We start from the raw sequence: 24,763 nt of genomic DNA, 5'->3' as shown, positions 1-24,763 counted from the left end.
AATTATTTACTTACTCCCCGTGGGATAATTTTTTTAAAAACAAATCTGTATATAATGAGAACAAATTCTTGATCACTTGACTTCCCGTTAATCGTCGATTTGCTCGAGCGGGCGCCAGTAATGTCTCCATTTGTCCCTGTCGTGTGCTAGTGTAGCCCAATGGCGTCTGTTCGCTCTAGGAACGCGAAGAGACTCAAACTGATCGTTCATGATCATGATCATGAACAAGAACAAATTCTACAAATAATTATAATACAGAATTTGCTGCATTTAATCAATATTGCTTACTGTCTGGTTTTGTCTTGGTTTGGTTTTGGTGTCACTCAGCCATGCTCAATGGTTACTCCTGGCTCTGCACTCAGGAATTACTCCTGGTGGTGCTTGAAGGATCATAAGAGTTGGTGGAGATTGAACCTGGATCACCCATGTGCAAGGCAAATGCTCTAACCACTATACTATCTCTCCTGCTCTTATTGCTTAGTGCCTATAACCAAATTTATCCCAGAGGGAAGGGGATCAGGGCCCCTGGGTCACAGTGTCACTGTCACTGCCTCCTGGACCAGTGTCTGCAATGGATGAGATTGGATTTGACACAGCTGCAATTCATTTCTGTTTTGCTTTGGGGCCACACCCGTGAGGCTCAAGGGGTATCCTGGTCCTGTGCAGGTCTGTTCCCAGGGATGCTCATAGGACCAAGTGGTGCTGCAGACTGTACTTGGACCTCCCATTGGGATCAGCTTACTGAGCTATCATTCCAGCCCCTCAAAAGTTTCATTTTAGGGGGCTGGAGCGATAGCACAGCGGGTAGGGCATTTGCCTTGCACACAGCCAACATGGCTGACCCAGGTTCGATTCCCAGCATTCCATATGGTCCCCCGAGCACTGCAGGGAGTAATTCCTGAGTGCATGGGCCAGGAGTAACCCCTGAGCATTGCCGGGTGTGTTCCAAAAAGAAAAAAAAAGTTTCATTTTAAAGAAAAACCAAATGTTTCTTATTCTGCACCCAATTTCTACCTGTGAAAATTCTTCTCAATCGTTATAAGAAATCTTATAAACTTAAAATTCCTTTGCTTCATGACACACTGCTTTAGAGGGTTTCATAAACATAATGATAATTAGGGACCACAGAAATAGTACAATGGGTAAGGTGTCTGCCCTTGCATGCAGTCAACCTCAGTTCCATTCCTGACACCATGTATGATTTTTCCAAGTCACACCTGAAATGATCCCTCAGCACAGAGCCAGGAGTAAGCCCTGAGCACCATCGGATGTGGCCCCAAAACAAAACAAGAAAAATGTGTTCAATCTGGCAACCTGGTTATTGCTGTAGCAGAACAACAAGGGCCGGTGAGGCGGGCCAAAAAGAGAAAAGTTCGCCAGAAAGACCCCAGAACCTAAGCGGACCCGCTTCCACTTTGGGGTGTTTTTCCCACAGCCTCCATGATCTGCTGAACATGAAACATTTAATGCTGCTTGCTCCTCAAAAGCCTCTCTATTCAAAAAACTTGATGTTTGTCGTGCTACGATTCAAACGCAAGCCTCACACATGGACAAGCTCTCTACAGCAACCTACAATCCTCTGCTGACTCGGGAAGTTTATAAAAACCCCCAGCACCGCAGTCCCAGCCCACACTACTTAAATCAGAAAGTTGGAGGCCTAGGGAGACCCCAGAACCAGTAATTTTAGATCTACCCAGGCAATCCCCATGTGCAGCCAACGACAAAAACTACCTATATCTAATAAAATTCCCCCCCAGCACCATGCAAGATTTTGCTTTCAATGTATAAAAAGTGCTCATATATATATATATATATATATATATATACACATATAAATTCATTTCTCAGATGCAGGAAGATATACACTGATCCAAAGAGAAAGCTATAGGCATATACAGATGACTACCTTTCTGGTAACTAAAATCTTCCTAGAGGAAGACAGGAAAGCACATAAATGAAATATACACATGTCTAAGGGAGGTAGCATTGTGGCACTGTCCTCCCGTTGTTCATCGATTTGCTCGAGCGGGCCCAGTAACGAATATACAGATAAACTAACTTAAGAAAAATAATGGCCACGATTATTGATAGCTCAGTTGCGAAATTACCGCTCAAGGCCAAGCGCAGTTCTCTGGACGGATCGGAGCCCCGCCCCCGCCTCTGACTCCGCCCCCCCAGAGTGACGCAACCGGACGCGTGCGCAATCCGCGCCGGGCGCGCCCTTTCCGGGGCCTTGCTGAGCCTGCGCCCCGCCCCTTCGGGTCCGCCCCGCCCCTCCAGGACCGGCCCCGCCCTGTCCCCGCCCCCAGTTCAGCTAGGCCCCGCCCTTAGGCCAGCCTGGCCCCGCCCCTCAGGCCTGCCCGGGCCTCAGCTCGCGGCCGCGCCTCGCCCCCGGCCAGTCCAAGATGGAGGCCCCTCGGCGGGCGCCCTTCGCCCTCCGGCTGCTCCTGCTCGCCTCGCTGCCGGCCGCCGGCTGGCTGGCCACGACGGTCACCCCGGCACGGCCGCTCCGAGCCCCGGAGGTAGGGCAGGGCGCCTGGGCTCGGTTCCCGTCCGGGGAGGGCCCCGCCGGCCGGGCGACGGCGGCGTCCGCGGCGACGCTCGTGTCCTGCGAGCCCCGCGACCCCGGGAAGGAGGCGAGGGGCGCGACCCACCCCCCCGGGAAACGGGGAGATGCAGTCGAGGTGTCGCTTTTCCACGGGTCTCGTGCCGCGACACCTGCGCGCGGTGCTCCGGGGCCGGGGGCTGGGGGGTGGGGGGAGGGACGCGGCCCGTGTCCACCCCGACGGGGCTCTGCGGGATCCCCGGGTGGTCGCGGCCTCCGGCCGGGGGCGCGCCGTCCGCACAGGAATGTGGGGGCTGCTCAGGAGGAGGGACCCCTCCCGCCCTGGTGTCCCCGGCGGGCGGGGTCAGCGGGGACCCGGCCACCCGCCGCTTCTACCTGCCGAGGGGCGTCCCCCGGGAGAAAGACCCTGGGAGTCCGAGGAGGGTCCCAGCCGGAGCTGCCTGTCCGCCTCCCCCCTGACCCCCTGCAGAGGGTGCAGCATCTGCGCACCCTCCACTCCCCCCCAAATTGCGCCAGCGGCGGCCACTAAGGCCCTCTGGGTCGTTGGAGGGGTCAGGGGAGCTGCCCAGGTCCATGCCCAGTGGGGTCCGGTTGGAGGGCTCCTGGCGTTTCCCGTGCATTTTCCCCGGCCTCGGGGCTCCTGACAGTTTTATTTACCTTTCCTGAGTTGAAAGTACTGCACGAAAGGGTTTGGAGAGGGAAGGATTTTGTTGTTGTTGTTGTTTTTGGTTGGAGTTTTGGGGCCACACCTACACCTGGGGATGCCCGGGGGATTACTTCCGGCTCCTGGAGGAGCGGTGCTGGGGGAACAAATGGGACCTGGGGATGGAACCCCCCCGGCGGCCGGGCCGGGTGCAAGGCAAGCACCCTACCTGCTGCACGGTCCGTTCCCGCCTTTGCACAGTGGAGGTTTTAAAAGGCGTTTTTCCAGCAGGAAAAGAAACGACGGTACGGGAGTAACCCCAACAGCATGAAGGGCACTTTTAAAGTTTTTTTTTTTTAAGAAAAGGGGGAGGGGGGTGGGAGGGATACTGGGATTAGTGGTGGTGGAGAATGGGCATTGGTGGAGGGATAGGTGTTTGATCATTGTATAACTGAAACCCAAGCACAAAAATTTGTAAGTCTACAACTGTACCTCATGGTGTTTCACTAATAAAAATTTAAAAAAAAAAAAAAGAGGGAGGGGGACAGATTAAATTTTTTTTATACTTTTTTTTTTTTTTTTTTGCTTTTTTGGGTCACACCCAGCCCATGCTCAGGGATTACTCCTAGTCTTGCACTCAGGAATCACTCCTGGCGGTGCTTGGGGGACCATATGGGATACTGGGAATCAAACCCTGGTCAGCCGCCTGCAAGGCAAACGCCCTACCCGCTGTGCTATTGCTCCAGCCCCCCCCCTTTTTTTTTATATTTTTAATGTTTTCGAGTTAGGTACAAAAATAACACATCTCAGTTTAAGTTCATCTGGAGCATTACAGAAAGCCACCACGCATACATACAAGCGAGCATTTTAATGGACTTGTTGGTGAATGCAGTTTGAACACTGGTCAAAAATATGGATGTGATGGCAAGCTCTGAGACCAAATAAAAATGGAATCATTTATAACATCCTGAATATGGACATTGTTTTTCCATTTCTGATTTAAATGTAACATTTTTTTAGGGTGTGGGGCCCAGATCAGGTCTTGGGTGGCCACATAGAGTTCACTGAAGTAGTTGTGTGTGTGTGTGGGGGGGGGGGGGGGGTGCTGTCAGGGGCCATGCTGTGCCTGGAATTGAACCCAGGGCCTCCACGTGGCCTCTAGTCCTCTCAGCTCTCTCTCAGCTCCCCTTTCCAAATCCTAAAATTCGCCGTGGTCAGTTTCTAGGATTTGTAAAAGGGAACAAATAGTAGTAGGTTCCTATAATCTGAAAGAAAACCAAAACCATGCCTTTTGACTGCAGGCTGAAATTCCTTGGCGCTAGTGGACTCTTAATGTGTTCATCTCGTTTTCCCTTTTTATGCCCCTGTTCCCCTTTTGGAAAGTCAAGAGCCGGACTCAGAATCTCATAGGCTGTTGTACATGAATGCTGAGCGGTTATGAAAGAGAATCTCCTTCCTTGAAAATGTACAAATACATTGTGAACAACTTTATAAAAATAAGATTAAATTAAAAAATGTAGATGGGAAATGGAAACCACTTAATTTAAAAAAAAAAAACACTTTGTTGAGTGTGTCCTTGTGGAAGTTTTCAAATATACAGGACATGTGAAAGAATCTGAGAGGAGGACCATATCAGGTAAATTGCTGTCCAGTAGACCTTTGTGCCATGTTATGTCCTCACCAGGACAGGAGCACTGGACCCCCCTCCCCCGTGGGAACTGAGTGTGCTCCTCTTAATTAAATTGCTGTGTGTGGTCGGTGTGGACCAGATTGAAGAGTGCAGCCTCCCATTAACATTGGCTTGACTTGCTCTGTCACATACTTCTTCACCTTTGTCCTTTTTTTTTTTAACTCTTAAATATTTAGAAAAAAAAAAAACCTGAAATCAGGACATTTGTCTCTGTAATACCTCAGTGACTCAAACTTATTGGATTACGGGAATTTTTTTTTCTGTTTTGTTGCAATTAGCATATGTCCAAAGTTGAAGTTGAACAGATCATAAAACAGTAAACAACTGACAGTAAATTCTTCTCATAGTAACTCAGTTATCGAGGAGAGACGTGGAAAGAATAGACTTGGGCTTGGGTGGGGGGCCTCACCTGGAGGTAATTAGGGGCTACTCCTGGCTCAGTGCTCAGAGAAATTTCCTAATGGAACCCCGGGGATTGAACCAGGGTCTGCTACTTGAAAGGCAAGCACCTTCCCCATTGTACTCTATCCAGCCCAAGTATTTTTTTTTCCCACAGTGTGACCATGTTTATTTTATGTATTTCCCTTATACTCTTCACATCTATCCAGCCCCCCAGCAGGGCATCTTACACGTGAAGGAAGTAGAGAAAGAACTGAACAGGGCTGAGGAGAAACTTGAGTTCCATCATCCATATTTTCAGTATATGCTCCCCTCCATCATACTTGGAGTTCAGTCTCAGGTCTTTTCCCCTTTCCCTGTGTGTGCTTTTTCTTTTGTTTGTTTCTGGACCACCCCTGACACTTTTCAGGGGCTATTCCCCATCCCTTGCATGGATTTATTTCTTGTGGTACTCAGGGGCCCAGCCATTTGGTGCTGAGGCTTGAGCCCCCGCTTCCTGCATCCCATCCCTCTGAGCTATCTCTTCAGCGAGAGTACTTGTCAAGTGCGACCCAGGCTCTGTACGGTCTTTGTCCACTCTGTGTGTGGCCAGAAAGGTCGAAGCACTTGTCTACCACCTTGATGCTAACGGCCAGTGCCTGGGCGGGTGTGCAAGATAGGTACTGGACCGCAGATATGAAGAATGAAGAGGCTGCAGACGCTACTCCACACCTCAGGGCAGGAGGCCGTAAGGGCTGAGAATCTCTCCTGAAGAAAACTCACTCAGAAGAAACCAGAAATTGAGTTGAACGTGCTATGTGCTAGTGTCCATGCATTGTCTTTTCAGACCCCCATATTTTAAAATCGAATCTTGCACATTATGTAATTCTCACCTTGAAAGTCAGCGTGGTGGGAGGGGGGTGGCGGGGGCGGGCTGGAGCCATAGCACAGCGGATAGGGCATTTGCCCTCCACGCGACAGACCCGGGTTCAGTTCCCAGCATCTCATATGGTCCCCCGAGCACCGCCAGGAGTAATTCCTGAGTGCAGAGCCAGGAGTAACCCCTCAGCATCGCCGGGCGTGACCCAAAAAAGCAAAAAGCAAAAAAAAAAAAAAGAAAGAAAGTCAGTGTGCGTTTGTGCTATATTATGCTTACCGCTAGAAGTCCAGTTCTGTGCCTTACCAAGCACTTGTCCCCTTTGTCCTATTTGTCCCCTCTCCTTCTCCCTTCCTTCTGTAACCACTAATTGGTCTTTGTAGTCCAAGCTTTTATTACTGTTTCATTTAGTTCTTCTGTGTGTTTTCAATATGTAATGTGGTAATGTAGGAGTGACAATCATAATACAGTGTTTGTCTTTCTCCATCTGGCCTATTTCACTAAGCATGTACCCTCTAGGTCTATATTGTTGAAAACGCAGGATTTCATATTTGCCTCCCTTTTTTTTTAAAATCCATTTGTCTGCCATTTAGGTTACTCTCTATTATCTGGGGAAGCGATACATACAAGTGCAGTAAATTACAAATGAATAAAATGTCATATATGCATTACTGAAAGCAGAAGCTCTAAATCTTTCTTAGAACACCATCTAAAGTTGTTTCTAGACTGTAAGGATAGCGGTTTTCAGCTAACATCCTGTAGTTTGAAAAAGGGAATTTTGACTGAAATTTGGACACAAGAACAGTACAAGTTTCAGCCTGATCTCTTACTGAATGTTGGTTTGGTCTGGATAATAGAGTGATTCTAGTGGCTGGAGCAATAGTACAGTGGGTAGGACGTTTGCCTGGCACGTGGCCACCCTGGGTTCTATCCCCAGCATCCCATATGGTCCCCCAAGCACCTCCAGGAGTAATTCCTGAGTTGCAGAGCCAGGAATAACCCCTGAACATCGCCTGGTGTAGCCACCCCCTCAAATAATAGTGCTTTTTCTATACAGAGTATGAAGTGTCATTAATGATGTTAAAGTTTTGCATGTACCTTGAAATGCCCTCAGACTGGTTATGCAAATACTTGTCCAGGGACACCAAAGGATTCGCTCAAGCAGCTTTGTGTAGGAAAGCAATTCTTTTTTTTTTTTCTTGGCCTTTTGGGTCACACTGGACGACACTCAGGGTTACTTCTGGCAGGAATAACCCCTGAACATCGCCTCTGCACTGAGAAATCATTCCTGGTGATGCTTGGGCGACCATATGGGATGCTGAAGATTGAATCTGAAACGGTTGCTGCAAGGCAAATGCCTTAGCTGCTGTACTATCGCTCCAGACCTGGAAGACAGTTTTTTTTTTTTCTTTTTGGGTCACACCCGGTGATGCATAGGGGCCATTCCTGCAATTACCCCTGGCGGTTCTCAGGGAACCATATGGAATATGGGATGCTGGGATTCGAACCCGGGTCAGCTGCGTGCAAGGCAAATTCCCTACCCACTGTGCTATCGCTCCAGCCCCTGGAATACACCTTAAATGTCCATTTACAGTGGGTCAGATTGTACAGTCCTGTCAATAATTGGATGCACTCTAACTTCTGAGCCATCTCCCCAATCTAGTATTTCAGATTTTAACCTAGGGTGTAGATATAGAAGTATGAATCTTGCTTTTTTCTTTCCTGGGATGCTAGGGATTGAACCCAGGTCCCTTCCATGCAGTGCGCTTTGCCCCTCAGGTGCAGGCCTGGCCCTTAAATTTCACAATGACGTTTAATGTACTCCCGTGTGATACTTTATTTTACTGACTTATTATTTGGTTTGGCTGGAGCGATAGCACAGCGGGTAGGGCGTTCGCCTTACAAGCGGCCAACATGGCCGACCCGAGTTCGATTCCTCCGCCCCTCTTGGAGAGCCCGGCAAGCTACCGAGAGTGTTGGATATGCCAGACACATTAACAACAAAGTCTCCAATGGAGACGTTACTGGGCCCGCTCGAGCAAATCGACGATCAACGGGAGGGCCTTTACCTTTACCTTTATTATTTGGTTTGGGGGCTACACCTGGCAGAACTCAGGGCTTACTCTTGGCTCTGTGCTCAGGGGACTACATGCAGTGCCAGGGATTGAGCTCTGGGTCTGTAAGCTCTGGTGGTGCTGAGAGCTTTCGCCTGGCTCTGTGCTCAGGGACCACTCTTCGTGGACGCAGGACCATATTGGACACCAGGAATAGAACCCAGGTTGGCCATGTGCAAGGTGCCCTGCCTGCTGGATTGTCTATCGCTCCAGCCCAAAGGGAAGCACTTAAAACTCTGTAATCCAACCTCTCCCTGTCATGTATTTTGTAATTAATTGAAAAACGTATTGGCATTATGAGTGCAGTTCTATAAAAGACCGCAAAACTGAAAATTTAGGTTGTTTTTTTTTTAAACTTTTACATTTTAAATATAGCAAGAGGAGAAAGAACTGGGTTATTCTTGGGAAACACTTAACTGTCTAACTTACATAATATTTGCTTTGCAGGAGGGCATCAGAGTTAATGTCACTACCCTGAATGATGATGGAGAAGTAGTCCAGGAACAGGTTTGTCTTATGATTATGTTTTTAATATTTCACTTCACTGTCTCACGGCATGTTTTGTTTTTACCTGTGTATGTGAACTAGATAATGCATTTTAAGATAATGCATTTTTAAGTTTGTCATTATTTTTAAACCATCGGAATTAATGTATATGCTGCTTTATTTTAAGGTGGTTCTTAACATAACCTATGAGAGTGGACAGGTATATATAAATGACTTCCCTGTAAATAGTGGTGTAACCCGAATAAGCTGTCAGACCTTGATAGGTGAGTACTACTAAATTATTTTCATAATTGTTCTGCTTTTGATATTACTCAATGAGTAAGACAGTTCTCCAACATTGTGTTTCCTCTGAAAGTGAACATAAATGATGATTAGAGAATATAGCACAAGTGTGTCTATAACATTTTTTCTTCTTTATATTGGTTATTCTTGGCATGTTTGCATTTTTTTCTTTCATGACACTGTCATTGATGGGAACTGCATTTCTGGTAGGTTGACGCCAGCAGAAGAATGTGCTTATAGTAGAAAATGGAGATTTACAAGCAAGAGGCAAAAATTGTAGAGGATTGCTTATCACAGTTGTGAAAAAGTTTAAAAAGAAAATTGTCCTGACTCTCAGGGTATTTGTTTCTTCCACCTTTATTTCACATAATTTGTTTTTTTGTTTTGTTTTAGAGAATGTTTTATTGGGGTGGGGGGAGGTTAGAACGGTTGCACATCTGTTGGTGACCAATTCCTGGCTCTGTGCTCAGGGACCACTCCTGGCAGGGCTCAGGGGACCATGTGTGGTGCTGGAGATTAAACCTGGGCCACATGTAAGGTGAGCAACCTACCGTCTACTGTCTCTCCAACCTGATTTTTCTCATCTGTTTGTTTACTTTATTTCCTTTTCCTCTTTCCTTTTTATTGTCGATGATGTGGTGACTGGTGGGGTCTCACACACACACACACACACACACACACAGTCAAGATCACAATACTGAGGTTTGAATTTTTTTTTTTTTTGCTTTTTTGCACACACGCACCCTATGGTTCCCGCACATTTTATTTATTTATTTATTTATTTATTTTGCTTTTTGGGTCACACCTGGCGATGCACAGGGGTTACTCCTGGCTCTCTCTATTCAGGAATTACTGCTGGCGGTGCTCAGGGGACCATATGGGATGCTGGGAATCGAACCTGGGTTGGCCGAGTACAAGGCAAATGCCTTACCCGCTGTGCTATTGTTCCAGCCTCCGCTCTCGCACATTTTTAGCAGTGGTGCCAGTCAGGAATCCCATTCACTGAGGTTTGACTTTTTTGTTTGTTTTTTGCACACGCGCACACACATACACACACACACACACACACACACACAGAGTCAGGAATCACATTCACTGAGGTTTGACTTTTTTGTTTGTTTTTTGCACACACACACACACATACACACACACACACACACAGAGTCAGGAATCACATTCACTGAGATTCACTGAGGTTTGATTTTTTTTTTTCTGTACACACACACAGAGTCAGGAATCACTTTCACTGAGGTTTGACTTTTTTTTTGCACACACACACACACACACACACACACACACACACACACACCCTATAGTTCTCGCACATTGTTAGCAGTGGTGCCAGTCAGGAATCACATTCACTGAGGTTTGACTTTTTTTCTTTTAGTACACATACACACACACACACACACACACACACACACACACACACCCTGTGTATAGTTCTTACACATTTTTAGCAATGGTGCCAATGAGCATTCACTGAGGTTTGACTTCCTTTTTATTTTTTTGCTCTTTGGGTCACACCCAGCAAGATGCTCAGGGATTACTCCTGGCTCTGCACTCAGGAATGACTCCTGGCAGTGCTCAGGGGATCATATGGGGTGCTGGGAATCTAACCTGGGTTGATCGCGTGCAAGGCAAACACCCTACCCGCTGTGCTATCACTCCAGCCCCAAGGTTTGACTACTGTGTAGTTTGCACACATGTTCGCCGGGAGTCACACTCTTAGTCGAGGTTTAAAGCTCTGGCTGTGATGTTTGCCAGGGCTCACCGCGTTGCTCCTCCCCACGCCCACCAAAGGGTGGGCAAGCTCCTTGGCCTTGGTGCTCGTGTATCTTCTTAACTGCTATGCAGTTAGAAGTTGCTTGTGAAGCCAGGGATCACAGAGACCAGAGCTGCCAGTTTAGTGATTGCACTGAACAATCCCCTCGATCCCTACAGATTTAGAACTGTTGTCTTCCTTTGAGACCCACATTTCTGGGGGAGGGACCACCCACGGTGCTCAGGGGTGACTCCAAGCCCAGGATTTGGGAACTGTGGCACTGTGACCTGAGCTGGGGCTTCTGCAGGGAAGACACGAGCACTGCCCTTGAGAGCTGCCCTTACTGGAAGCGACGTGCCTGGCTCGGTCAGGCTCAGGTGCACTTAGCTTTCTCTCTGGAGGGTTGACGGGGACAGGGTTTCTTCTCACCAGTTTTCAGTCTTGCTGGGCCCTCATAATTAAGGTGAATCACGTAATTTTAAATTCACTCTTTTATTGGGACTTTTACTTGAATACACTAGCAGATAAATCTTCCATCTTATTGCGTCCTACTTGTGGCCCGTCTTTTTCTCTGTTCCTTTTTTCTTCCCCTTTTTGTCCACTCTTGGGACATTTTGTTTTGTGGTTTCCTTCTACCGTGTATTTTTCTTTACTGTTTTGGTGGTTACCATTGAGATCAGCAAATTCAGACTGTTACTGTTTCTCAGACAGTGCAGGGACCTTAGCCCACTTAAACTCAGTTCACTCCCTTTCGACTCTGTGCAGTTATCATGCATTTAAACTCTATGTTCTATGTGACATAATCATGGATTTCTGTACTGATGTTTGCTCATGACAGACAGAATGCACACCAGCCCCATCCTGTTGCCAGAAAGGGGCCCTCCACTATTGTCCCACCCTTGTCCTTGTCCTTGCCCTTCCAGTAACCACCGTAGTTGACAGCGTTTCTGGAGGTTAGTTTTATTGGATTTTGCTAGTGTATTTGTTTTATTTTTTTATTTATATTTTGCTTTTTGGGCTGGAGCGATAGCACAAGGGGTAGGGCGTTCGCCTTGCACGCAGCCAACACAGCCGACCCGAGTTCGATTCCTCCACCCCACTCGGAGAGCCCGGCAAGCTACCGAGAGGATCTCGCCCACACGGCAAAGCCTGGCAAGCTACCTGTGACATATTAGATATGCCAAACACAATAACAATTGTCACATTGGAGACGTTACTGGGCCCGCTCAAGCAAATCGATGAACAACGGAGGTTACTTCTGGCTGATGCACTCAGGAATTGCTCCTGGCGGTGCTCAGGGGACCATACGAGATGCCAGGAATCGAACCCAGGTCGGCCGTGTGCAAGGCAACTCCCTGCCTGCTGTGCTATCGCTCCAGCCCCAGTGTTTTTGCTTTAGTAGTTCATGTTCCACGTGTGAGTGAAGCCTTGCAATAAGCGTCTTTCACTTCCTTCTTCCACTTGGCATATAATCACCCCCAGTTCCAGCTCTTTGTCCCACAGGCTCACTTTCATGCATGCAGACCCCAGCGTCCTGACTCATTCACTGCCAGTGGGCATCTGGGTTCACTGTGAATGTGCTGTGAGCTTCGGGGTGCAAATACCCTTTAGAGTGCATGTATTCCTTCCCCAGTGCCTGGGTGACAGGGGAGCCGCGTGTTTTGAGAGCAGACTGTCCGTCCTGACTGTGCAGTGCTGCGTGGGCTCTGGGCACGCCTGCTCGCAGGCATGCTGCCGTCACCAGGGCAAGGCCAGAGAGATTTTTTTTCTCTGCCTTTGGTTTTCGGTGGGTTTTCAGATGTGTCCACGTGTGGGTTTCTTTTACTGTATGATCTAATGGTGTCGCTTGCCAGTTGGGGGGAAGTTTTGACGATCAGATTCGATCAATGCTGCTTCCTCAGCCGCTCTGTCTTTCTCGCTCTCCCTATCGGTCTGTGTCTCCCAGAGGGAACACAGGGAGACCGAGGGGCCCAGTATTTAGGTTGGACTTGCCTCAGGTATGACTGTTTGTCTAAGAAAGTAGGTTTCCAGGGGGGTGCTTAGTGATTTTTTTCCCTATACAAGGGGTAGTAGGTCAAATAAGTTTGGTAATCTCTGATCTTCGTATTTGACTTTCTCAAGGCTCTGTTTGTGATATAAACTCTTTTTTTTTTTTGGTTCCGTCCTGATTTATTTCCACCAGATATGTCTAATTGATTTAGTTTATGTCACTTTATTTCTAAAATTCTCTTTTTTTTTCTTTCTGCTTTTTGGGTCACACCGGTGATGCTCAGGGGTTATTACTCCTGGCAGTGCTCAGGGGACCATATGGGATACTGGGAATCGAACCCGGGTCAGCTGCGTGCAAGGCAAACGCCCTACCTGCTGTGCTATTGCTCCAGCCCCTCTTTTTTTTTTCTTAGAAGAAAACTTTTCTTGTGGTTGAAGTAAAATTACATCATTATAGTATGAGCACATATGGTTGTGATGTACACAGTTCCTTCCTCTTTATACCTCCGCTCAGTCACTCACAGCCGAACTGGCCGACAGCTGCCTCAGTGGCAACGGCGGACACGTCGGCTTCCGTCCCTGCTTCGCTGCTCCCTGGGATCTTGTCTGACGGGATTCCTCTGCAGTCTTAACCTTCACTTTAATCCCATGAGGCTGAGGCTGCCAGGAGCAGAGTTCTCCTTCTCTCCTTTCAGTCACTGCTTTTACTTCAACTCTCCAATTTCTCTGCCTATTCAGCTTGAGAATTGGCAGGTGCCTGTGGGGCTTTGGCTGCCTTGGCAGTGCTCTGGGCCTCCAGTAGATAGATGCTGAAGTAGAGATTTGTGGGTTTTGGGTTTTTTTTTTTTTTTGGCTTTTGGGTCACATCTGGTGATGCTCAGGGGGTCTTTCTGGTTCTGCACTCAGGAATCACTCCTGGCAGTGCTCGGGGGAGGTAATATGGTCATATATATGGAATGCCAGGAATCGAACCCAGGTCGGCGGCATGCAAGGCAAATATCCAGCCTGCTGTACTGTCGCCCCAGCCCCTTGTAGTTCTTTTTTTCACATCTCCAGTGATGCTTCATAATCAATTTGTTATCGCTAGTTTATCATGGCTTCAAGAGAAGTTATCCCAGGTCTAATTAAGAATTCAGGGGACCGGGGCTGGAGCGATAGCTCAACGGGTAGAGCTTTTGCCTTGCACACGGCCGACCTGGGTTTGAATCCCAATATCCCATATGGTCCTCTGAGCACCACCAGGGGTAATTCCTGAGTGCAGAGCCAGGAGTAACCCCTGTGCATCGCCGGATGTGACCCAAAAAGCAAAAAAAAAAAAAATTCAGGGGACCAAAGAGATGATAGCTGTGCAGGCACACTGCTCAGGGACCACTCCAGGTGGTGCTCTGGGGTTCAGATATGGTACCAGGGATCTAATTGAAGTCCCCATGTGTGGCAGCAAGTACTTTACCCCTGTATTATCCCTCCACCCCTGTATCGATTCTTTTTTTTTTTTTTTGAGGAATCCTGTTGTTTTTTGGGGGAGAGGGGACACACCTGTATGTGCTCAGAGCTTATTACTGCTTCTACACTCAGGAATCACTCCTGACAGGCTCAGAGACCATCTGTGGTGCCAGGGATGGAACCTGGCCACATGCAAGGCAAGCACCTTCCCTGCTGTGCTAGCGCTCTAGCCCCCATTCTTCTTATTTTTTAAAAAAATTTTTTAAATTTAATTTAGAAAAGCCAGGGCTGCAACTCAGTGGCAGACTGCACACTGCACTTGTATGGGGTTTTGGGTTCTACTCCTGGCATTGTAAAAAAATTTAAAATTACATACGATGTCTCTACACATCAGAGATTGTGAGTTTTTTGTTTTTCTTTTGGGCCACACTGGCTGTACTCAGGGCTTACCTCTAACTCTGCCAGGGATCACTCCTGGCAGGCTCGGGAGTGTACCGGGAATCAAACCCAGGTCGGTGGCTGCAAGTCAAGCTCCTACCCACTGTGCTCTTGCTCGGATCCACCCCAGAGATTCTGGTCTTTTGCGGTTAAGGTGCTCCAACCCTGGGGTCTGTGATTTCCCACTGGATTCTGATACGTAGTTAGGATTTCCAGCCACTGAATCAGCTGTGAATGTTGTTGAATGTTGAATGAATGTTGTTGAATAAACAACATTCACTGGATACTTTGTGATGATACATTACTTATTCATTTATTTATTGTTTGGAGGCCACATTTGAGTTTACTCCCTGTATTGCTGGGATTTGAATCTGGGCCTCTCATATGCAAAGCATGTTCTCCAGCGCTCTCTCTCTCCTCTCTCTCTCTCTCTCTCTCTCTCTCTCTGTCTCTCTCTCTCTCTCCTCTTTCTCTCTCAAAGTTCTGGATGGAATCATTGCTTAACTAAAACTGTAGAACGATGACCTTGATGCATACTTCCATAAAATTCATCCTAGTGAAGAGAATTCATCTTTCTACACTGAGAACTGTACAGCTCATTGACAAAGATCCTCACTCCCACTCAGCATGAATCCAGCACTGTTGGTGGAGAGGGTTAGCATTACATTGTGGGGTAGTTGAAAAATACGTGGTTGGGGGCTGGAGCGATAACACAGTAGGCAGGATACTAGGATACTTGCCTTGCACATAGCTGGTCTAGGTTCAGTCCCTGGCACCTCATATGGTCTCTGGAGCCTAGCAGAACTGCTCCTAAGAGCACAGAGTGATCGCCTGAGCACTACCCGGTGCGGTCCAAAAAAAACCAAAAAGCAAAAAAAGGTGGTTGGCGGGGAGGTAAATGTCAAGAGTGTTCAGTTAAGTGATTTAGCAATATAGAGGAATGGAATCCATTTAAACAGCTGCTTCTGCGTTTAGAATATACAGAATATACACCTGAATTCCCGCTTGACAAGTGATCTAAAGACAATCAAATTTGAGGGACAGGAATTACTTTTTTTGCAGAAATTTCACTGATTTTTGTTAATTTATCTTTTGTGCATGTGTGTTGCTCAGGGGCTATTCATCGTGTGTGTGTGTGTGTGTGTGTGTGTGTGTGTGTGTGTGTGGCACTCCCTGCCTCACAGTAGCAGTTGGCTCTGGAAACAGAATGTAACTGCTCCATGCCTTCCCCAGGAGGGTGGGATTGGGGTTGGGGGGCGGGTGGTGTCTTGAGCATGGCAGTAGCTAATCCTACGCTGTTGTCCCTGAGGGAGTAATTACAGGGCTTTCACACTCTCACACATTCCTGAGCTCTCCACAGTAATGAGTACTTAGTGGGGAGAGAGTTGAGGGGAAAACTTAGTATCCTTAGTGCTTGGTCCCTTTCTGTCACTGCGAGTGAAACAACGTGTGGATGGGGCTAAGAAGTAGCTCTGTGGGCTAGAGCACGTGCTCCACACACAGGAGCTTAACTCGGTCCCTGGCACTGCACAGTCTCCCGCGCACAACTGTCTGCAAGCAGCCCCTGAGCACCGCAGGTGTTGCCTGAGAAATAAAAGGATGGATGGATGTGTGGACGGATGGACAGGTGAATGGGTGGGTGGGTGAGTGGATGGGTAGATGAATGATGGGTGGGTGCATGGGTTGGGTAGATGGATGGGGGGATGGGTGGATGGATGCAGAGGTGGGGAGATGAGTAGATAGATGAATGGGTGGGTAGATGGGTAGGTGTGTGAATGAATGCATGGAGAGGGTGGGTGGATGGATTGACAAGAGACGGACCACAGATGGGCTTACTTGGCTTAACAATGCTGTTTGTTCTTGATTGACAGTCCATGTAAGATAGGAAAGATGTGACTTAGAAGGGGCGTTTGAAACAAAATCTGAAGACTTAAGCATTTTCTTCTTTTTCTCCATGACTGTGAGCATTGTAATGAATTGCCAGTCTCTGTAGTTTCCATCAGTTGGAAATATCACTGAGGTTAGAGAGGAAGAAAGCCAAAGAAATTGTCGTACATGTGGCAGTCTATAAGAGGTATGGTGGCGTTTTTTTCATTAAAGCTGTCACTGCCTTTTTTTTTTTTATATAGTGAAGAATGACAATCTGGAAAATCTGAAGAAAGAGTATTTTGGAACTGTCAGTGTAAGAATTTTAGTTCATAAATGGCCTATGACGTCTGATTCCAGATTGCAACTAATTGTCATTCAAGAGGAGGTGGTCGAGATCGATGGAAAACAAGTAAGATATGCTAATGAATTGGGAATTACATTGTGGAGAGATGTGCTGGGTATTATGTATGTGTTCACAATTATTTCTGACTTGATAAAAAGAGAAAAGTACCTTCGCATGTTGCCTTTTGTTTTTATATCGTCTGACCTCTGAAGGCTTAACTTTCTGAAAACTGGTTACATTCATCCACAAAAATATTATAACCTGGGCTGGAGTGATAGTACAGCAGGTAAGTAGGGCACTGACATGTTTGATCCCCAGCACCCTCTATGGTCCTCTGATCCTGGCAGGTGTGATCCCTGCGTGCAGAGCCAGGAGTAAACCCTGAGCATCACTGGTGTTGCCCAAAAACAAACAAAAAAGGAGGAACATTGGACTGAGGTGTGGCATGGTAGGAGAGCACTTGCCTTGCCTTTGGGAAGCCCTGGGTTCTGTCCCTGGCACCACAAAATAATTATTATTATAGCGGTATATATATGTGTGTATATCTATGAAATGAGCATCATTTTTGTTTTTGGACCACACCAAAACTATAGTACCCCTGCGTTTGGCAGTACACAGGAATACACCTAGCTCTCACTTTCATGGATCACTCACGGCAGTGCTCAGGGAACCGTATGTGGTGCCAGGGTTGAACTTAGGTCAGCCACATGCAAGGCAAGCACCCTACCCGTTGTACTATTGCGCTGACCCCAAAACGAACCTTATACAGAGCAAATCAGTGAAAAGACTGAATATGGCTCAAAGCTCTGCAGCTATTTCTTCTGAGAGTCTCTAAGTAAATGAAATGGCCTCAACGCAGCTTTATAATCGTGCTCAGGCACATGGGGATATGAGTAAAGTCATGAATTAGATGCCTCAAAATGGGTACGAAATAAAGCGTGTGTAAATGAGAAACTTCTTGGGGATAGAAGAGATCAGAAGGAAAAATTGTTTCACGTGCTCCTGGATTGTGCCATTATTTAAAACATAAAGGCTTATTTTATTCTTTCACAGGCCCAGCAGGCGGAGGTGACCGAAATGAATATTTTAGTTAAGAACCTGGGAGAACTCAGACGTTCCAGGTACACGGTGCCCCTGGAGGAGAGCATGCTGCACTCGGCTTCCCGGGCCAGCGACATCCTGTTTACCCTTCCCAACCTCGCCAAGAAAGGTACTTGAACAGGCAGGATGGAGAGTCTTACAGAAATGATTTTTTTTTTTTTATGGGTGGGGGGAGGTGCACACCTGCCTGTACACAGGCTTCCTCTTGGCTCTGCTCAGGGGATCTTATCTCATACGGGGTACTGGGATTGAATCCAGGTCAGCCGCATGAGAAGCAAGCACCCTACCCCACGGTCTTATCTCTCTGGTCCTGAGAAAAAAAAATTTTTTTTCTTTCTTTTTAAACTTTATTTATATTTGCTTTTTGGGTCCCACCGGGTGATGCTCAAGAATCAGTCCTAATTCTGCACTCAAGAATTACTCTTGGCAGTGCTGTTGGGACCATATTGAACCCAGACTGGCTGCATGCAAGGCAAACACCCTACCTGCTGTACCATAACTTCGGCCCCCGGAAATGATTTCTTAGTTGGTCAATTTTTCGCTCATAAATATAGAAATAGGCGTCTCGGTGACTTGACTTTTTCTCCTTCTAGAAAGTGTTGGTTCGTTGCAAACCACCAGCCCGTATCTTATCAGGAATGTGGAAACCACAGTAGATGAAGATGCTTTACCCGGCAAGTTACCTGAGACACCTCTCAGAGCCGACCCCCCGTCTTCATATAAGGTAAAGCCGTTGTTTTTTTTGGGGGAGGGGTATTTCTGTAGTGTAAGCACTTAGAATTAAGACAAAGAAAATAGCATTTAAAGTGAGGTTGAAATCCTGAAGATGAAAATCCAGAGTGTTAGTAGGAATGGCTTCACCACGGTTGTTTTTATTCCCGTTCCCCTTTGCCATACGATGATGATGATGATGATGATGATGATGATGATGATGATGATGATGATGATGATGTGATGACCAGGGGTTTGGCTGTGACACACCTTAGCTCTGACGCTCACCCACCTGCTCACTTGGTCACAGTGCTCACTGAGTCTGCCCTCCTGGTTGTGGGCACGTGCTCACTGGGCTCACGCTCTCAGTTGAAGCACACGGGTTTGGATTGTGGGGTGGCTGGTAGTCACGTGCTTGCCAGGGGTGCAGCCTCTTAGCAGGGTGCTCACCTCACCACTGGGACTTAGCTGGGCTCACGCCCCTTCCTTCGGTGCGTCCACACACCTGGCTGCCATGTGGCCAGAAGTCGTTTGTACCACGAAGGATCAGACAGCAGAGCTACCGAGGTTTTGTGTGGCATCGGTGGGACACGGGATTTGAACTTGGAACCATGTGCTTGCCAGGCTGGTGCTCTAAGCCCTGAGCTAGTGCTCTGGGCCCCTCATCACAGGTCTGGTGATATTTTTTGGGTGTTTTTAGATTTTTAGGTTGTTTGGGGCCATGTCCGGCAGTAGTCAGGAGCTGCTCCCAGCTCTGTGTTAGGGGTTGCTTCCCCTGATGCTCTGGGCCTCCTGTAAGCAGAGTGCATGCTCCAGCCCTTTAGGCAGTATCTCTGGCTCCAGTTTCTTTTTAATTAAAAAATAAGTTTCAGGGTGAGAACAAGAGTATGGCAAGTAAAGCTTTGCATGCGGCCGGCCCAGGATTCATCCCTGGCACCTTGTGTGGTCCCCTGAACCCACTTAGGGCTGATCCCTATGTGCAGAGCCACGAGGAAGTGATCTGATACTGATTTGATTTTGTTACCTGTCTTCAGTCTAACATATTTTTCATATCCTTGTTTATTCTGATTCTTCCCTTCCCTACACACACACCTTGTGCTTCCCTTAGGATCCAGTGACCAGGCACATTTGGTTAAGCGCACACACACACACACAAATGCATGCGCGCGCGCACGTGTGTGTTTGTGTGTAATTTTTTCCCCCTACTTTCTTGTGGAGCAGGGGGTGGGCATACGCGCGCACGTGTGTGTTTGTGTGTAATTTTTTCCCCCTACTTTCTTGTGGAGCAGGGGGTGGGCATACCCAGTGGTGCTCCTCGTTGGGCTCAGGACCGTATGTGAACCTGGGTCAGCCACATGGAAGGCAAGTGCCCACCTGCTGTCTTGTCTTTCCAGTCCCAAGAGTCCGTTTTCTCATGTGACACTGTAGGCTTCAGTCTTGGTTTTGCCACTTGCTTGGGGTGTGACCTCTTGGGCAAGTTCCTAGCCCCTGTGACCTCAGGATCTCAGTTCCCTGGGACACGCAGTGCCTTTGTAGAGTGGTCGTGGTGAGGATTTGGTAAGGGGGTACAGATGTAGACAGGCACTGACACCCAGGTGTTACTAGTGGCAGGACTCTGCTGCTTGCAGACATCCTCAGGGGACGGGGGAAGAGCTGTGATGCGCCATTCATTGACTAGGCCCCACTGAGTCTCAGATGATTTTCAGTTAATGAGCAAGATCCCAAAGATCTCCAACATTAGTCTTTGAAGACTCTCCCTGCAGGTTGGAATTGCTGTGCAGGGTTGCTGGTGATACCGGAACTCTGGTGTGCCCACCTCACTCGGGCCAGGCCAGACTGTCTGGAAGCCTGTTACTTAGCCTGTGCCTTAGTTTCTTCTCTCAGTGGAAGCTTCGTCACCAGTGAACTTCCCATTGGTTCTAAAAAGCTTCTGATGCTTATCTTTCCAACCACTGCAAACAGTCGATGCTGTCATTTTGTGGAGAATAACCCAAATCGCGTCACTTCTTGTCAGCAGTTAATCATTTTCACTTGATTATAGTGAAGAAGGCATATTGAATATGTCACAGGGAGTTTGCCAGACTGCAGTGCGGGCAGAATACTTTTGGTAGCCTGCCAGGTTCTTCAGAGTAAGAACTAGGTAATAAGAGAGCTGGGTTCTATAGTCTCTGGGTCTTGGCCGTTGATGGGATTACACGGCGCCAGGGGCATTTGGTGGGTGTAACGCCTACCTACTGGAAGATGGGGGATCTGGGTGGAGGAGTCCTAGTCCCGATCTAAGGTTTGGAGATCTAAGCCCCGGGTCCCAGGATTCCTCTGCCAGTTCCTTAAAGCGTGAGGCTCATCCGAACATGTGGAGAGTGGTTTTAAGCATGGCTGTGGCTGGAACCGGAGGTCTTCAGCTGCCAAAAACCAGTAACAATGATGGGTCTCATTGTCCTGACCCTGAAAGAGCCTTGTATGTGGCACTTTCTAAAATTTCAGGGCTAGGATGAAGGAGACATTACTGGTGCCTGCTCGAGGAAATTGATGAACAAGAGGATGACAATGATACAGTGATAGTAAAGAAAACAGTATGTCATTGTAAAGTGTGTGTGTGTGTGTGTGTGTGTGTGTGTGTGTGTGTGTGTGTGTATCAGCGGTGCTCAGGGCTTATTCTTGATTCTGCATTCAGGGATCACTTCTGGTGAGGCTTGGAGACCGTATAGGGTGCTGGGGTAGAACCCAGGTGAGGCAAGTGCCCGACCCACTGGTACTCTCTCCAGCACCAGAGCATAATGTTTAAGTGGCAAATAACAGCATGAAGTACATTAAAATTAAAGTGCATCCAATTTTATTTTTTGCCTTGGTCCTTCCAATTGTACTACTGAGGGGCCTAGAGGCCACAGACAGTGACACCCAGCTCACTGCTAATCTGACAGTGCTTCAGTGTTTGGGCTTGGTGGTTTTGGAGGCCACTCGGAATACACTTGAGCAACCGCTTGGGAAGCCTGGTGGTGCTGGGACTCAAACTCGGGACTTTATGCATGCCTGGCATGCGCCCTAGCCTTCTGAGCTCTCCCTGGCCTATGGGGAACGTCTACTTTTTTTTGTTTTGTTTTGTTTTGGGGCCACACCTGGTGGTACTCAAGGCTTACTCCTGGCTCTGCACTCAGGGATCAGTTCTTGTGGGGATCCAACCCAGGGCAGCCCCTTGCAAGTACCTACTTACCTACTGCATGCTATTCTATTGCTTCAGCCGCCAAAATATTTCACCGTTAAGTGTACACTTAGATAGGTTTGGGCGAACGTAGACAGATACCATGCAGCCATCTGTCACCACTATCAAGATCCGGAATACTAGTGTTTTTGGGTTCGAGATAAGTAGGGCGCTGCCTTGCCTTGCACGCCCTCGACCCAGGTTCTATCCCCAGCCTCCCATAAGGTCCCCGAGCATGGCCAGGAGTGCAGAGCCATTGTGGTTCCCCACCTGGACCTCCCCTCCACCCAAAAGAAGTTGGATTAAAAGTATTTTAGAAGTTTGTTAGGATACATACTTAAACACATCTTCTCCCCCGCCCCCCCCCCTTTTGGCAGGTAATCTGTCAGTGGATGGAGAAGCTGAGGAAGGACTTGTGCAGGTTCTGGAGTAGTGTTTTCCCAGTCTTCTTTATGTTTTTGAACGTCATGATGGTCGGGATTGTAGGAGCATCAGTGATAATCACCATCCTAAAGTTGCTCTTCCCGGTCTGTGAGTACAAGTAAGTATTTCTTTCAGAAACAGTATTAGAATTTTCAGTGCGCAGTAGTGAAGACATTGTTGAAGACCTTTATGGAGTCACTCGTCATGGGTACTCACCTGGGAGTAAGCGATCTCTACCATTTAGAACATAATGTGTTAGCGAAAGGAAACGCCTGTCGTGGGAAATGCAGTATATGTGTGCTTCTCCCCCCTTTCAGTTTGCATGTCCCCCACTTCCTTGTGACAGTGAGATAAGAGGACTTCGCTGATGGCTCCCTTGAAAATGAAGATCTTCTCGTAGGGGAGCGTAGCATGGCACCTTGCAGGTGTCTTATAAAGGGGCCCATACGGGATGGGGTTCTGCAGCCTGTAAAAGCTGAGTTGGGACCGGAGAGAGAATGCAGCAGGCGCTAGCCTTGCCCGCGGCCAACTTGGGTTCGAACCCCAGCACCATATATAGTTTCCCCAAGCACTGTCAGGTGTGATCTCGGAACAAAGAGCCAGGAGTAAGTCCTGAGCACTGCCAAGTGTGGCCCTAAAACCAAACACATGAAAGTTAGGCCACACCCAGCAATGCACTGGGGTTACTCCTGGCTCTACACTCAGGAGTTACTCCTGGTGGTGCTTGGGGGAACCATATGGGATGCTGGGAATCGAACCTGGGTCGGCCACATGCAAGGCAAATGCCCTACACACTGTGCTATTGCTCCAGAAAAATAGCTTTGTGTGCTGAGCACCTGCTTTGCAAACTAGAGCTCCAGGTTCCATCCCCTGATCACCAGGAGTGACCCCGCAAGCAGAGCCAGAAGTAGCCCCTATGTACCACCAGAGTGGTCAGAAACAACAATGTATGGTGGTTCTCTTGTGGCCATGTAGTCATCTTGGTAGTCATAAAAGCAGCCAACCTGTTTGATTGGGTGACCCTGAATTTGCAGTTGCAGGGCATTGGATGGGGCTGCTCTGGTCAGGCAGGTCACTGAGTGACAGAGGAAATGCGCTAGGTATCTAGGGTTATACTCCACTGAATCCTACTTAGGAAGCTTTGGGGTAGTCTTTTGAACCAACCTGTGCAAATCTAGAGCTTACAACCTTCTAGACCTCTGGTTTGGTTAAGTGAATCAGAGGCACAGTAAATCAAAGGCACTTCTTGCCAGGTTATTTTATTACGTACACTCTAAAGTAGCCCCACCTTTTGTTTTGTGGCCATACCTGGTGATGCTCAGGGGTTACTCCGAGCTCTATACTCAGGAACTACTCCTGGTGGTGCTCGGGAGACTATTTGGGGTGCCAGGGATCAAACCTGGGTTGGCCATGTACAAGGCAAGCATCCTACCTGATGTACTATCGCTCCAGTCCCTGAAGTCACCCCATGTTTTTTATTCTTAATTTTTATTTCAGAGGAATTCTTCAGCTGGATAAAGTGGACTTTGTGCCAGTGACAACCAAGAACTTATATCCAGATGGTCCTGAGAAAACAGCAGAAAGCCTTGAAGATAAAACATGTATTTAAAATACCATCTCAGACCATGGACTCTGATTTAGACCATCGACTATATATTTGCAGCAACTTGATTATAATTCTTTAAATCATTGAGTCATTTTATACACAAAAAATGGCTAAGCTCCTAAAACTGCCAAAAACTTGACCTTTAAGTGACCAATTCATCTGATTTCTGTAACAGGGCTGGTTGTTGAAGTGGTGAATTTTAAGGAGAATTTAAACAAAATGGAAGACACGCAGAGGAACTTCTAAAAATCACCAAAAAGAAAACTAAAAGGCAAGCCAAATGCCCTAAGCCTAGGTGCCTTTGTTAGGGAAATTTATCCATTTAATTACTGTAATGTGTAAGACTTTATGGAAAGCACTTTATGAAATTCTAATTTAAAAGTTCAAGAGCTTAACACTTATTTTTTTATTCAGTCAAATGTGCCTTTATATTATGTGACTCAGTATAAAATCACTGAAGTGTATCAGATTTAACTGTATCCTGTACCAAGACTACTTACCATGAATGCACCAGGATGTAAAAAATAGTGATATTTCCTCACTCTAAAATAAAAACTTTTTGAAGAAAAAAAAAATTAGTATTTTGGTATACAATCTTTGTCCAGTTGAGAATTATAATACCTTCTTTTTCATATAATGACACCCAAGAGCAAATCAGTTAAGTATCCATCACAATCACGGAAATGGGTTTCTGCTCTTGTGCCTGAGTTTAGTATTAGTGACCTGAAGCTCTTGACTCTTTATTTTGGCTTTTTTGGTCTTTCTTTGGTTTCTCGGGTCACAACCGGAGATGCTCAGAGGCTACTCGTAGCTCTGCAC

At 47.3% G+C, this 24,763-nt stretch overlaps 2 protein-coding genes and 1 pseudogene across 2 annotated transcripts in view; 1 reads left to right on the top strand and 2 right to left on the bottom strand.

The window, feature by feature from the left end:
• Nucleotides 1-478: 478 nt before the first annotated feature.
• On the bottom strand, nucleotides 479-601 carry LOC130034847 (uncharacterized; annotated as a pseudogene).
• A 1,752-nt stretch (nucleotides 602-2,353) lies between these two features.
• GINM1 (glycosylated integral membrane protein 1) lies at nucleotides 2,354-24,510 on the top strand. Its single transcript, XM_056126031.1, has 8 exons — nucleotides 2,354-2,522; nucleotides 8,716-8,775; nucleotides 8,942-9,038; nucleotides 16,822-16,970; nucleotides 17,958-18,114; nucleotides 18,599-18,729; nucleotides 22,293-22,456; nucleotides 23,836-24,510. Exons 1-8 carry the CDS (start codon nucleotides 2,406-2,408, stop codon nucleotides 23,945-23,947), a joined length of 987 nt encoding a protein of 328 aa, XP_055982006.1. The 5' UTR covers nucleotides 2,354-2,405; the 3' UTR covers nucleotides 23,948-24,510.
• KATNA1 (katanin catalytic subunit A1) overlaps nucleotides 21,619-24,763 on the bottom strand; it is a 32,931-nt gene continuing 29,786 nt past the window's right edge. The window contains exon 12 of the mRNA XM_056126025.1: nucleotides 21,619-21,630. The gene's annotated coding sequence lies outside the window, so the exon portion shown is untranslated. The remainder of the gene's footprint in view (nucleotides 21,631-24,763) is intronic.

Source organism: Sorex fumeus, unplaced genomic scaffold, assembly GCF_029834395.1.
Source record: "Sorex fumeus unplaced genomic scaffold, SorFum_2.1 ptg000061l, whole genome shotgun sequence".
In the NCBI taxonomy this organism is placed as follows: Eukaryota; Metazoa; Chordata; class Mammalia; order Eulipotyphla; family Soricidae; genus Sorex; species Sorex fumeus.
This window is presented reverse-complemented; position numbering and strand designations above follow the sequence as displayed.